General features: G+C 32.5%; 1 protein-coding gene across 3 annotated transcripts in view; it reads right to left on the bottom strand.

Moving 5' to 3' along the window:
- Positions 1–13,362, bottom strand: part of CNTN6 (contactin 6) — a 272,282-nt gene that overhangs the window by 36,184 nt on the left and 222,736 nt on the right. For all 3 annotated transcript variants that reach the window (XM_037019376.2, XM_037019377.2, XM_073230945.1), the window contains one exon: positions 5,462–5,589. In XM_037019376.2, the coding sequence (XP_036875271.1) occupies positions 5,462–5,589 (128 nt within the window). The remainder of the gene's footprint in view (positions 1–5,461; positions 5,590–13,362) is intronic.

The raw sequence follows: 13,362 nt of genomic DNA, 5'->3' as shown, positions 1-13,362 counted from the left end.
ACACTTAAGATTTTTGTATTTTATTATATGTGAAGTTTACCTCATGAAAAAGAATATAAACAAATATTGAATTCTACTTAATGAATGAAAGCCGAAATATTTAGGGGGAGCAATACTATCTACAAATTATCACATTTTCATTCCTTTGGGACTTTAAACAATGGCATGTGAAAATGTCTCATGCAATTATTATTACTTATTTACTGGAAGATAAAGAAGAAAACAAAAAAAATGTTTTGCCACTTACTAACACAGGGACTTTGAGGAAGTAGTTTTAACAATCTATACCTCAGTCTCACCTGGTATAAAATGGAGATAATGACTATCTGCTTCAATTTGTTCTGAGTGTTTAATGGGATGATACACAGAAAGCACCTATCACAGTGCCTGGAAAAGAGTATGCATCTAATAAATGGTAGTTATAATGATAATAATAAAGAATACACCACGATAACAACAACAATAAAAAAAGCAAACTCTTCAAGATCTCATGCTACTTAGTAATAAAATTGGTTAAATCTAATTCCAAAGTGTATTCTTTTCACCATTTGAAGAGGTGTGTACTCATTTGTCTGGCCTCTTTACTTGGCATAAACTACTAGCTACACTCCCCCTATTGTTTTATTAAGAATAAGTGAAATAAAACTTTAACTAATTGTAGGTTTAATCTGCTCAGTGAAAAATATCTTTAACATAAAAAAGAAGTTTCAAACTGAAAATTTATTAATATCTGTCCATTGCTGTAATATATTATATAATATACATTTAAAAAATAGCTGCTTAACATACCTGGAAATTTATTTGAGTGATATGTGGTACATTTAAAAAATATTATGCACTGTTGTCATGAAGGTTTTAAATGAATATTTTTATTTGTTTGTTTTTAAATTTTTACTTGAAGAGATTACAGAATTCAAGTTTCAAGAATTCCCTCAGCTTTATTTTTAATATTGGAAGGGGAAAGAAAATTTCATTCCTAGGCAGTTAAAAATTCACTATATATAATGCTCCCATTAAAAATTTTTTAATCAAAATGTTTTCTTCTCTTAAAAATGCTTTAAATCATTCTTTGTAGGAAGTTGGGATGCAGAATTAAACATTTTGAGGAAAATAATAGCAGTACTGAGAGATCTTAGTAGTAGTGTTTTCAACCCCTATAATATGATGGATGTGTTCCACGTGTCTTGTAATTTGTGTGAAATTGTACTTTCACTTTACAAAATAAAGCTGGGCTTAACACCTCAAATCCTTATAAACTGCCTTTTAATGACACAAACCCTCTAATTATTTACCCATCTTGGTATTTCTCTTTGCAGATGTAATACCATATTAGTGCATACCCTCATTCTGCAGGAGAAAATACATAGGCCACTCTCTATTCTGGTATAATAAAGACTTCTATCACAAAGAATAAACAACTAAATGAGCAGCAATAAACTTAATTTGCACATTAGATATGCTTTTCCAAGTTCCGACATTTCAGTTGAAAATAATGCTGAAGCAATGAGGCCTATAATTGAACATCCAAAACTTCTCCAGTGGGGAAACAAAAACAAATGTTGCCTGCAAACAAGATCATTTTTATAGCCTGCTGTTACTCTGCTTTTTAATAATTTTTCAAATGCCATATCAAATAATTTCCCCATTTATGTGATTTTCATATACCTCTTAGTGTATGTACACATTGCAATTTTAATCCACATCTTCAAAAATGAAAACACTTAAACTCTCTTTGCTTTTGATTCGTGGTTTGTGCCTATGGAACGTGTCCTCAAATTACCCTGGGCATCGTTGGAAGCTCTGGCAAGGCCAGTGCTAATTGTGCTCGCAATGTCTGAGTGGAAAATTGCTTTATCCTGCTGCATTAGTGAAACAGAAATTTTTGACATACAGTGCAGATAACTTCAGAATCCTCTTAACACAGATAAGCCATTATCAGTTAAAAGCTAAGCTGGAAAACATCATACTCTTGTAACTATTATCTTTTTACATGTTTTCTAACAATAACATTTCTTGCATGACTGAGGCTGATAAGTAAATTCAAAGAGAGATGATTGTTTTATCAGTTACTGAAATTTCTCATTTGCTCCTTAGCACCCTATTACAAGTAAGGTCACTATATGCTGATTTTGATTTGAGAAACAAAATTTATTTGACTTTGTAATGACAATCAGATGAACATTATAGATGAGAAAATACACACACACACACACAAACACATATGTGTGCTCACATGCAAATCTTAAGTCATCTTAACAACCAGGTGGCTATACTCTTAATAGTCAAGAAAAATGACCTAATTAGTGCATACTATTATAATTCTCCCTCCGATTAAAGTCTCATATTTGTAGTTTGTAAAATAACAGTTCTTTGGCAGTTATAACTTGAACATTGCTACATGAAAGAGAATTAGAGATAGCAGTCTAAATAAGAGGATATGCTGATGATAGGTATCTTAGAAGTATATCTGCATAGCAATTCAGAGTTTAATAAAGATCATACATTAGAGATCAATAATATAGCAAAGTCTCTAAAGATGCTTTTATTCATACTGTACACATTTTGTTTTTGTAGTTAATTTCTGAATGTAGTTGTGTTACTATGTATGTTTGTGTTTATTTATATTGCATATGGTGGTTCTTGTCAATAGGAAAAAAGCAAGAGATCCCCAAATCCCCTTAAAATGAGATGTGGATATTTTATGAAAGTTAAAAATAATAAACACAATTTCCTTCCCATTATTAGATATGAGTGGAGAAAAAATTAAAGATTCATGCATACTGACACATGCCTTTTGGCATATGTCAATCATTCTCTAATATGTGCTGAAAATACCATAATAGTGAATTCTCTACATAAATTCTTTAGAATTTTCATGTAGCTTCACATAGTCCCCTCTCCTTGCAGATAAAGAGTTCTCTATCAGATATACATAACTACAAACCCTGAAATTGGGAAAGTGAAGGCATTTAGAAGCTTATTATTTTCCTTTGATGCTCTTTATTGCCAAGTATTCTAAGAAACTTAAACCCTGAAAAGTTGAAAACTCTCATATTTATGGGAAGGAAGCCAGGAGGGAAATTATCTCTATAAACTAAAGGGTATAAGATAAAATCCTTTCACTTAATCAATAAATATTTATTGAACACATACAGTTCCCAGGACTGTCTAGAATTTGTGATGTTCCTGCCTCCTTTACTCTTCATTTCTAGAGGAAGGGAAAGATAGAGAAAAAAACATAGACCTAACAATAAATGAATTGTATAGTTTGTAGGAAGATGAAAAGTGCTGCTACAGCAGCACATAACACTAATTATGTACCTAGAGCTATACAAATAAATGAACTGGTTATTTACTTATTTAGCAGCCTTATAGCCAGGTAAGAATGTTATACAAAATGAATTTCTGAAGGGAATTTAACTAAGAAAAAATTTCTACTCTTTGCAAAACAGCAGAAAAGATTAAAGTGACCAGAAATGTAGATGGGATAATTTAGTTTCAATAGACCCAGCAAAGAACACTAGAAATAAATGAAAACATAAGTCATATGTATATTTTTTACTTGTAAAATTAATTTTTTTTACCTGTAGAGAGAGTGGAGTACCTGGGGATTATGATGTGTTTTATGGAATATCCCAAAATATAGATCTAATTGTTTCCATCCTAAGAATTAGGAACCTAACTAGCAATAAACATGGTTACCTCACAGATTTGAAATTTCCAATTGTTTTTCTTGAGAACTAAGCATACTTCAGCTGTTCCTGAGTTTCATATTTGTATGAGTCTTCTCCTTTTACTTTTCTCCCTTTAATTACTAGTGGACAGCATGATGATACCAGAGGTTTAAGAAACATTTGAGGAAGAGAAACTCTTTATTCAGTTCACTTTATCCATTTCCTTTTTATCCCCTTGATCTCTGGGATGGAAGGATGCCTACAATTGTATTTTAGCGACAAAACCATTGGTCCAGCTTACTGATCAGCAGCATCCTACAGAAACTTTTTTTGACAAACTGCATTTCTACTATTCATGACTTCTATCTTTGTATTTCATATTTTAAGTCCTCCTGGATTTCTCCATACTTAGAAAATTAACAGCAATGCCTTTTTATCCTTCACCATATTTTAGCTTGTGGTAATAAAATGAATACGTACTACCTGCACCTTCTTAATTTGAAATGAGGTAATACATCTCTTTTTTTTCCTCAGTGAACATCTGATTTCTTTAAACATAAAGTATATACAGTTTTCAGTATACAGGCATTACCAAAAATTTGCTGGAGAGAAACTCTATCATTATAGATAAAACACTTTCCTTGAAACAGTAAGTCCATCTCTGTCTTAAAAATCTGATGACAATACAATTTTAAAGGAGCCAAGTTTTTCAAAATGTGTCAAGCAGGTTGGATTTTGACACAAATTATATCAGCCACCTTTCCCCTGAGTATTTCAGACAATTGTTGACATAATGTAATATGCTTGAGACAATGTTGGCAAAAATATCTACCAGGAATAAAGGTAGGTGTTTATTTTCTTTGAGACATTTTATAAAGATGGTTGAAGAACAGCAGCTAACTAGTTTTTATTGGGTATGTTTATTTTTAATAGAAATGATGATAAATGCCAATTGCTGAATTTAATCATTTGGGCCTAATTAGCTGCTCAAACTACTTTTTCAAGACAATCATTTTTATCATCCAGGAGGCAATGAAATGATAAAAGTGACATGGCTTCCAGTAAACATACCAGTTTTATGAGATGAGATTCAACAAAGTAGCAAAGATGGGGAATAGACATTTCTAATACTAATTATGTCCCTTGGTGATATATGTAGGTACATTTGGATAGACACTAGTTTAAAAGACTGAAGAACAGACTGTATAGTTTTACTATCCCAAATTGTGTGACCTTATCTGTTCACTGTGATGGGAATATTATAATGACTCACATGGACACTAACATTTAATTGTTTTCTCTTTGAAAAGAACTACTTATTAAAGTTTATTCAAGAATGTCTGCATTTCACTAGTTATGCACCTAGAGCTATATAAATAAATGAACTGGCTATGTAGTTGGCAGCCTTATACTCAGCTAAATGTTTCATACAAAATGAGAGTTTCTAAAGGAAATGTAACCAAGAAAAATGTTGTCTACAGACTTTATCAGAATGTCCACTGCCCCCCCACACTAAGGGATTTGTGAAAATTCACGTATTCTAGGTACAGGTTTTTCTACCTAATTACCCACTGATGGCATTCAACTATTAATGCATTCACATCTACCAGGTTATCTCACTGGCAGAGTATCATGCTATTAATGAGTACAGGAACACACCCTTCAAATAAATTGTGAAATCGAGTATTTCACCTATACAATATGATACAGATTGACACTGTCATGGAGGTCATGACAAGTATACAAATCTTTAATGTTCACCAAGCATGAATGAAGATAATAAATACCTTTTACCACCAGGCTGCCAGTGTTCTTTGCAATGCCAAACTGATTTGTAGCTATGCAAGTATATGATCCAGCATCTGATCTGGTAACGTTATATAATCTGAGGCTGCCATCCTCCAAAAGAAACACTCTAAAAAGAAAACATACCATTAACAGAAATAAGGCTCTTTAAAATTGATGTCTTAGCCACTTATTTTCATTTCACAATGGTACTAGACCTGTGCATGTATTTGATAATATGAATGCATTCCTTTCCTATTCTGTTCTTATTTGTGAGCAATCTCTGTATCCACATTAGAGTAAGCAGCATTCGCTTTCATTCTGACACAGTACTGATAATTATCATAGTATAACTTGAATTATTGTTGATTTCAATATACACTATCAAATGAGTCCTCAATGCTGTAATGCCCATTTGCTTGATTAATAACAAATGCAACTACTTAGTGTGCATTTTGAGAAATCAACTCAGTGGTGAAAACTGAACTTGGCATTAGAGAAATACAAGCTGATATTCACACTGTTTAGTTTGTGGCTTTATAAACATGCTCTTATTTAGCACTTTCAGGCCACCAAACAACATGGTCCTCAATCCTGACAATATTTGCTAGTGCTAGTGAGCTGAAGGAGTCATCCATTTGGTTCCACAGCCAAAGGGCCTAGACCCATCCTGTTATGTGACCTATTCTATCAAAAAGGGGAAAAGAGGAGTAGGAAGAATGAACGGTTCATTGATCAGACTGAATTAAATATTCCTAAAATACATATTTTACACAGTGACGGGGTATTTATTTAATCTTACTAAATAAATAATACACATACAACATACTAAGTTTTAGTATGCTACTCTACTAAATTTTCTTAGTAGATTCTTATTAAATTTTTTCTGATACTCAGATAGTCAAAAGCAAACATCAGTACACTGTTGTTACCAGGGGAAACACCAAGATTGGTTTCTTGACAAAAATTACCATCACATTTTAATATGGTAACAAAATTGGAAAAAGAAAAACATATGCTCAATTTTGTCTTATAAATTTAATTAACGTTTTAAAAATGCAACTGTAAAAATACTAGTGGGTAGTCAAGATTGTACAAATAGAAGTGATAAAAACTAATTTGCAATGACAATAGCTTTAAAGCAAAGAAAGGCAAGACAATTGGCAGGCATGTCACATTCATTAACAATTACCAAATAGTATTTGTTTCATTGCAAACATATCACTGTTTCTAATATGAGTATTACATGAAATGTAGCTAATATAATTAATTACTCAATTTGAAACAGAGAATATCAGCCAACTACAGTTTGTATGCAGCCAGCTTCTGATGTTGGGTTTATTTTTAGTGGTGAGTTCCACATTCTGCTGTCAAATAACTGGAAGGGGCCACATCTGGGTTTAGAATGTTCCATGGCACATGATCCAATTAAAAAAATATCATTTTAGAGTATTTTTCAACAGCAGACATTTTATATCTTATTTAATTTCTGAAATGTCTAGATTTCTTGATTCCAACTTATATGAACAATTGAATCATACTGTTATTGATATAGTAACAAAGCCATTCTAGCACGCAGTAAACTTTTGTCCAAATATAATTCTTTATCTAATTCATCTAATTAGAAGAGGTCAATCTGAGAAGCATTTAGGTGTATCATTTACTTCTAGAATTCAGGGATAACTAAGAATTTTTATCAACATAAAAACATCACATTTTGGTGAATAAATCATCTTAAATAATTTTTTTTAAATTGCTGATATTAGAAAAATTTCCCAGGCAACAATGCCAATGTTTATAGGTCATACCATTTTCCACTTAGCTTTCAGAAAAGGACAACTCATGTAAACAGTGGTTTCTTATTACCCTGAGCCCACCACCCTCTTTGGGTGTGTAGTGTGTACTCAGTAATATTTGATGAATTGAATTGAAATTGTCATCATTGAAACTGATTATTTCTATTTAAATCTTTGTCAGTCAATCAATATTTCTCAAGTGCCTACCACTGTTTGAGATACTGAGAAGGTAGACCAGGACGAAGAAAAGTTAAAATCTGCCCAAGACTGAACAGCTAACAAGTTTAAGATAATGAATTGAAAGTTATATCTCATCTCAAGCACCTGTGCTCTTGCAGAACCATCCATAGTTACTCGCAGTAAACTAATTCTGCATGTCAACTATGAGAGTCAAGAAGTATCTGCTGAGTCATCATTAGATATCCTGAAGTAGATTCACACATTTGCTTCTCAAAATGTGGTCTCATTCCAGACGTACTGAATCAAACATTGTATTTTAACAAGACAGTCAATGATTTATATGCAAAATAATAAAGTTTGGGAAATATGTTCAATTCATTAAAAATCAGACTTTAGTCTATAAAGTTTATTTTTATTTCTAAGTGAGAGTTCACCTTGTTTTCATAAGGTTAATATACAAAACTATATAGAAGAATAAAAAAATGTTAGATTTAAATGTTTTATGAAAATAACCAAACTAGTAACCAATCTTATCATTTATTAAAAATGGGTGATTAAAAAATAATTCTCCCTAATGATAGAGGATATAGAAAGCCACAAGTTTAATACAGAGATTTTATACCATAATAAATAATATGAGCATTTCAACTTATTTAATGTTTCTTAATTAATATGAGATGTTAAAATACAGTAAGAAAACTTTGTGACAATGTAGATGGAATAAAATCACCTAATCAGAGCCCTAATTTTATGCAGAATAGTTAAAAATATTAAAGGAAGGTACAAATTTCCAGCTCTGTCACATATAAAAACATGGCTTCACAGAAAGATTTTTAAAAAATAAGAGAGAACATACAAGTAAGCATAATTGTACTAAGCAATTGACATATACAAATAAGATTACACATGTAAAAATTAACTGGAACATTGTAATTGATGGTTTTGGTAACATTCATAAAGATAATGAATTTTTCTATCCTTTCAGAATATTCTAACAGATACTTTAAAATATCTAGAGGGTTGGAAAGGACATATTAATATAATATATTAAAAATATTCTATCTTTACTTCATTTAAGATTCTCTGGCATTTAAAGACAAAACACAGCCACAAGAATAGATAAGCTTGGCTGTCTGAAAAAGTGGGAGAACATTCCAGTGATAAAAATGGAGATGTGCATGAAAAATCAGCAAAGAAAATATAATTATAGGGAATAAAGCAAAGACAGTAAAGTGATTGATTTTACATATATATATATATATGTATATATATATTTATTTATATATCAGGACTTAGAGGTGATATTACACTATTAGTGGACAATAGACTTAAAAATGCACAGCATGGAATATGGTAAAACTTCTAAAAATTCCATAGCAATTTAAATGCATGATTGGAAATGGAGCAATGCTAAGACTCTTTTTCCTTTTAAATTTATTCTGCAAATATTTACTAAATACCTACTATTCAATGTACTACATTCGATGTTACATCACGGTTGTGAGAAATAGACAGCGTGAATATCAGGGATCCTCTTTCTATTATAAAACTCAGTGGTCAAAATATAAGCAGGTTATGAACTATTATTACAAGCTGATTCTGCGAAGGTCCTTTACTAAGAACATGATAAATGTCAACTCACTGAATCCTTAACTCAAACCTCTGGGCTCACTATTGTTATCTCCATTTTACAAGTCAGGAAACTGAGACATAAAATGAAGCAGAAGTTACTTAAGGCATCTACTAGATAGTTTAAGGCCAAGATTCTAACCATGTCTTTCTCTTTAAACCAGAAGGCACTTATTTTAGGAGGTACTTTTTTACTTCACATTTCCAAAGCATAGTTTACTGACAGTATAGTTACCAAGAACACAAACTTGAGCATTATATACATATACCATATATAAGACATATGATAGATGATATATAATATATAATTATACTTAATTTTTTTTACATAGAATGACCTTTATCTTGGAGATTCTTAATCTGACCTTAAGGGAGTCCAATAACTCCCTGATATGTGATGGAACATTTGTTTGTGTGCACATATGCACATTTCTCAGGGTTTTAAATTTTTGTGAAATCTTAAAGGGGAGCTTTATACCCCCTACCATGGGAGAGTTTTAACAATAAATGTAGGTAATAACGATGGTGTTATTAACACTAAGGATTACTTTTCTTCTCATTTACACCATCCTTTGCAATAATGGTGGTATTAGCAATTATTAGTAAACATGGAGTTTGGGATCAAACTTCTTGTAACTGAATCTGAGCCCTAATATTTTATACATTTAATATTTGTGTTACCGGGACCAAATTACTCCAAAGTCTAAGTCCTCAGCTTTCTTATCTCTAACATGGGGATATTAATATCACCTGTGTCACACAGACATGAGGAGTGAATGATATAAACTGCTTGAAATATTTAGTGCTATGTCTGATCCCTAGTTAGCAGTGAATAGGTGGTTTTTAATGAAACAGTTTCTCATGCTGCTGAGGAATGTAAGCATTTCTGCAACTCCATGAACAGTAAGAATAGGGAAAGGAGGAAGGATTTTGTCAAAGTTCATTTTGAACAAAGGGACCTGAGAGGCCTAAGACAGGCTTTTTGAAAGGATCCTAACGCCAGAAAGACTACCACCAACACTAAGTTTCACTGCCTAAGACCCTTTGCCGAATTCATGCAACTTCTTGTCTGTGTACTTGCCAGGTTAATTTTTCTAATCTACAATATCCTCGTTTTTTGGGGGGAATGATAATAGGGTTGTTATGAGAATTGAATTAGTTAAATACTAGAGATTTATCTTATTTTTATTCTTTGCCAATACTAGTATGTGGCCTTTGCTCGCCTCCATGACTCAGAACAGTTTTTTGGATTCTCACTTTGATTCTTACTTGTACCTGACATCTTAAAAACTTTTTGCCTGACTGGATTCAGCAGGACATTTTGTGGCTTTAGTTAGCATGTGGTTATCAGTGCCTAGACTGTCTTGGTTTCAGTATCACTGAGTTCTGATACTTGACTTATGGTATTATGGATATTTCCTCCTTAACTCTTCCACTATAATTATTTCACAGTTCAGTGATAATGCCTTCCTTTCAGGTCTCTATTCTCAAATATCCACTTAATTAGAATATTTCAACTGTTCACAAAATAAATAGAAAAATTTCCCCCCAAATTACTCAAGCTTAGTTTTCTATTTAGATAATTAAATCACAAATGAAGTCATTTGCATTTAAAATGTTCCATAAAAATTAGAATTTAAAGCCATTTACATGTGAAGATGTATTATGACCATTCAACAAAAGAAAAATTAATAGTTTGCATTTGTAATGTACTACCCTGTTTCTCTAATTGCATTCTGGGCATAGAAAGGTAGACATTCAGAACTACAAGCTGTGTCTGACAGCCAAGTGACACTGGTAGATTTTATATGGCATTAGAAAAATAGACCATGTAGATATCTGAGCCACCAACATATGTAAACATTTCAAGGTTAACTGATAAGTTGAAGGCAGACTATATAGAGTGATTGAACATCCAACATTTCAATCTTCCCACTGTCAGGGAATGTTAGCAGCATAAACAGAAAACAAAAGCAATAAGTGCCCTAACCCATTTGTCTGATTTCATACCTTTGTCTTCTACTCGATTAGCTATTGTGAGTAAAACACCAAGAAGATAGATTACCACATCAAATGAATTCCTAGGACTTTTTTTACCTGGACCAGGTATTAAATTTTGTGTCATTCCAAGCAACCACATGAAGACTAATGTGGATGCTCTTATCCTGTGTTCCTGAGTTATATGTGATACCTATTCATTAGATTAGCATTCACATCTATTTTATCACAACGTATCTAATATATATCCAATGTTTTATATACCTACGTATAGAAAAGAGATCTATATATGTAAGTTCCATAAGAATAGAAAGAGAAAAAGGCTCAGATTTTTCTGTTTGATATCAACCATAGCCTATCACAAAGTTTGCGGATACAGAAGATTAGCAAAAGCTACATTTCTTAAACTAAGAGAAATTAGGACATTGGGCAATTATAATTTCTTATTGCGGAAACTAGAGCAATACTGCTATTTTTATAGTTAGATTATTAACTGGAGTATTGCTTCCAGTTCTGTCTTAAGATAATACTGTAGATCATGAAATTTTAATTGACTGTCTAATTTTACTGATATCTGGAAACTGTAAAATAGATTGGATTAAAATGAGTTAGATAAGAAGTAGGAAAGTGTGTATAAATTTTGATTGCACAATTTAAGTTTTAGGTAAAATGTCCCATTGGAATCCATTTTAGATCAAATATTGATATTATATTTTAATAATATTAGCACTTGATCATCATAGTTAAGGAGTAATGTCTATGCTAATGTCACTGTCATTTAATAAGCAATATTTTAGAAATTCCTTATTTCTAACAACCTATAAAAATGACTGACATGATTTACAAACAAGTAAATACCAAAGCATGCTCATTTAAATCAAAGGCTCCCCTTTCCATCCTTTTATGTCAGTAACTCTAAACAGCTCTAATGGTAATTACACACAGAAAATATCTCATACCGCTGGCCAGGGCAAATTTAAAGATTTAATCAATGGACTAATGAAAACTGATTTTATCATTCCTTACAAGATTATCAAAATAGTAAAAAACCCAAGAGAATAATCTCCAAAAAGGAAATAACCAAAAAGAGAAAGAGATAGAGAATAAAAATGAAGATAAATATCAAAGGAGAGACAATTGAGAATGGGCCACGGAAAATAAAATCTAGCCTCTCTAATAAATGATGTAGATGATCTTCGGCAAAGCACAATAATTTTATAATCTTTAATCAGTTCTGAACAAGACTATGGGTAAAATTGCAATTATTTTCAGAATCTCTTGCTGGGCCTTAGTGCATCTCCATAGCAGTAGGTGTTCTCATGGGGTGAAGATAAGTAGTTCATTTACATATTAATAGGTGATTACAAGGGAGAGGGAAGCAAGGGTATATCTGGACTGGTGAGGTTTGGTGGGGTCCTTTTTGCAGCTGGGTCATGAGAGATGCAGGCAGGCAGAAGTGGACGACTGCTTATAGGCAATAAACAGGTTTCTCCCACTTTATTTCTCCCTTTGACTGATTTTGGCTTCAAAGGTTATTTACCTCAGGCTGGGAACATATTTTCCCCCTGGAGTTACAAAACACATACCAGAAAATTTGAAAACTTATGGAAGGAGTTCCTAAATATATCATTCATCTCTTTTTACTTCGCCTTTTAGGGAAGAGCACAGATATTCTTTTCAGGAAAGAGTTGTGTAAGTCCCAAAGAGGCAACAAATGTTCACAATTTGCAAATCTTTCTTAAAAGTACATCTTTCACAGACTTGCCAGATGAAAGCCTAGAGTCTCTTTTCCAAATATCTAGCAGAGGATTTGTACTCCAATCTGTTTATATAAATCCCATCCACACTTCCAAGCATACTTCGTTTTCCACTGTTTGAGGCACACCTTGTGCCTCCCCTCAGGTTCTCTTGGTGCCATTGGTTGTCAAAGGTCCATATAATGCAACTCCGCTAATAGAGAAGCAGCCAGCAGATAAATCCTTTTTTCTTTCTTTCCAAAGACTGGCCCCAGGTAGTTTCAACAGACTATCTAGAAGCAGTGTATGTGGGTGACTGATGCCAAGCTACCAGCTGTGTATCTCTGTGGCTTAAAGTGGGTCAGTGGCCAGTGAAATAAGATATGAGATCCTGGATTGCTGTCCCTATTTACCTGCCTCACTCTTAGATTTGTTTCCTAGGGAACCTGGACTAAGGTATACAGCTTTCTCTATTACATCCCTCTTTCCAGTCACTATAGTTCACACAACTTTTTCTCTTTCTCCAATTATTAAAGATAAGTAATTTTTTCTACACCAATAAAC

Source organism: Manis javanica, chromosome 3 (assembly GCF_040802235.1).
Source record: "Manis javanica isolate MJ-LG chromosome 3, MJ_LKY, whole genome shotgun sequence".
Classification (NCBI taxonomy): Eukaryota; Metazoa; Chordata; class Mammalia; order Pholidota; family Manidae; genus Manis; species Manis javanica.
The sequence above is the reverse complement of the archived record's forward strand: the minus strand, read 5'-3'. Positions and strand labels throughout refer to the sequence as shown.